The 2485-nt window shown below is 35.3% G+C and overlaps 1 protein-coding gene across 1 annotated transcript; it reads right to left on the bottom strand.

Moving 5' to 3' along the window:
* Positions 1-611: 611 nt before the first annotated feature.
* LOC113303930 lies at positions 612-1581 on the bottom strand. The gene has a single exon (XM_026553009.1). The coding sequence runs from the start codon at positions 1467-1469 to the stop codon at positions 804-806; it is 666 nt and encodes a 221-aa protein (XP_026408794.1). The 5' UTR covers positions 1470-1581; the 3' UTR covers positions 612-803.
* Positions 1582-2485: the final 904 nt, after the last annotated feature.

Genomic DNA, 2485 nt, shown 5'->3' with positions numbered 1-2485 from the left:
AAACAATTTCTTGTTGAGAAACCATTACAGCTCAGTCTACGGTGTTCGAGTCTATGCTGAAACAAATTTAATGAAATGCAATCCAATATAGATAGACTGACTAGTCACTAGACGCTCTTTTGTGAATTACTGACAGATAAATCTTTCCACGTCTTTAAACCTACTGAATAACTGAACCAACACAAAATTACAGATTTACTTCACAGCAATATTTCTAGAAACTTGACATCATGTGAAGTATATAAAGTTATAAACGAATATCAAAAGATTTATCCAAAAAGGTATCAAAGGAAACAAACATTCATGGTTTATGACTACAACACAATCACAATTCGAAGACTTCCATACTTATCCACACCTTCAACCAGATACACAAGTTGCATTATCAAGAGAAATTAATCACAATCCTTTAGGCTTCACCTAATTGTTTAATTGACATCTTTTGGCGCAAACACAAGAGTTTCACGCTTTGCATTGCTTGCAACACTCAATAGGGAGCAACAGGACACTACATAATTTACCAAGCTGACACCAAATTAAACCCGAAACACCTAGCTAATATGAATTTCAAGCAGAACCCTTAGAACATTAAAGAAAATTCACAACACATAAGAAACATCAACAACACAATTAAGGTTTGCATTACTAGTAAACAGGTTTTCACCCACAAACACATACAAATTTAAGAAAAAGAAAAACATAGAATTCATAGGGAGTTTAAACCCAGATTCATATTGTATTTTGTATTACTAATATATCTACACCACCATTTTTTTAATAAACCCCTAACCTTAATTACCTCCTTACACCACTTCTTTAGGGGCAGGAACCTGAACTGCTTGAACAGGAGCCGGATCTGAAGAGATCTTAACATAGCCCATCTTCTTAGGGCTTTCATATTCAAAATCACTATCATCACCATCACTTTCTTCAGATCTAACAAATTCATACCTGTTTGTGATCAAAGACCAAGCCAAATACATAGTAGCAGCTGTCAAAGCACCACAACCAGCTCCAAAAAGAAGAGCCATCACAACACTAAGAATATCCTTAGTCCTCTCACGAAGGGAACTCACACCAAAGGTTTCATCAAAACTTTTGTGGTTGTGGTTATGGAATCTACGGTGAATTCTTGGAATTCTTCTAGAAAACTCGAAATCTGGTTGACGCTGAACGAAGATCTCGAATGGCTGTTGAGGCAAATCTGGTAATTGAGGCTGTTGTAATTGGTGGTGGTGAGGATTGAATCGGTTGATTTCGGTGAAGATTGTTACGAAATCGGTTGGGCTTTGATTTGGGAAATTAGGGTTTGCGAATTGGGTGGGTTTGAATGTAGAGATTGTGAAGGATGAGATGAAAAAGGTTTTGCAAGGATGGAAATGAACGCCTGGTCTTGCATAAGCTCCGATTGTGAGAGATAGAATGAGGAGAGAAACGAAGAGGAGACTGTGAGAAGAACCAGACGCCATTAGAGAGAGAGAGAGATTTTTTTTTTGCAGCAGCAGCAGCAGAGAGGAAATGGGGATTGGATGAGATTCAGAATGAAAAGAGAGAGAGGAAAGCTGAATTATAGGGAAATGAGGATTTTGGGGGTATTAGTAACGGGTTAACTAGGTATAAGGGTCAACGGTTTGTCCCGATCTTATCGAGTAGTATTATCGAAGAAGAGGAAGGATCCCCTCACTTTTATTTTCAGACCATCTCACTATTCAACGTCATTTTTGTAAATAAAAATCAAACGGTTAAATCAATATTTGAAGGATATGTTTTTCTTATACTTTCTCCGTTCTTTTTTAATAGGCCAATTTTGTTTTTAGCGAAATTTAAGGAAATTAAGAGAATTAATCATTGAAAGTGGTCCTCATGACACTTGTCAATAAAAGAAGTGACATGAAATGGTCCCCATGACACTTGTTAGCAAAAGAATTAAAGTGAAGTGGTCCACATGACACTTGTCATCAAAAGAAGTTAAGAGAAAAGTGGTCCCAAAAATTAAAATAACATTTGACTTTCCCAATTAGGAAACTGGCCTATTTTTTTGAAATTTTTATTTATAGAAACTGGCCTATTAAAAGAGAACGGAGGGAGTAGAATTTTATGTTTCCCCAAAGATTAGTGTATTCCGAAATGTATAATATCACCTTCTACTACTTTAACCGTTGAAAATCGGCGGATTTTTAAACGTTAAAATTAACATCGGAAAATGATGTTGTTATATATTCGGAAAATGGGTCATTTGTCCAAATATTTTTAAAACATGGTTCAAATGGACGAATAAAAATTAGTATGGATGAAATGGACACCAGAAAAATAGCAAGGATGAAACTGGATTCATCCTGACTTAAACTTAAAAAATAGCAAGGATGAAACTGGATGCATCCTGATGTAAATTATAAATAAGAAAAAGTATTTGAAAATGGGTAGGATGAAATTGTTTACATCCTGGCTATTTTTACATTTTTGTCCATTTAAACGGTATTAAAAT

Source organism: Papaver somniferum, chromosome 8 (genome assembly GCF_003573695.1).
Source record: "Papaver somniferum cultivar HN1 chromosome 8, ASM357369v1, whole genome shotgun sequence".
Taxonomy (NCBI): Eukaryota; Viridiplantae; Streptophyta; class Magnoliopsida; order Ranunculales; family Papaveraceae; genus Papaver; species Papaver somniferum.
The sequence above is the reverse complement of the archived record's forward strand: the minus strand, read 5'-3'. Positions and strand labels throughout refer to the sequence as shown.

Excerpts from the sequence above, each read along its gene's own strand:
- LOC113303930 (XM_026553009.1), bottom strand. The coding sequence starts at position 1,469 with ATGGCGTCTGGTTCTTCTCACAGTCTCCTCTTCGTTTCTCTCCTCATT.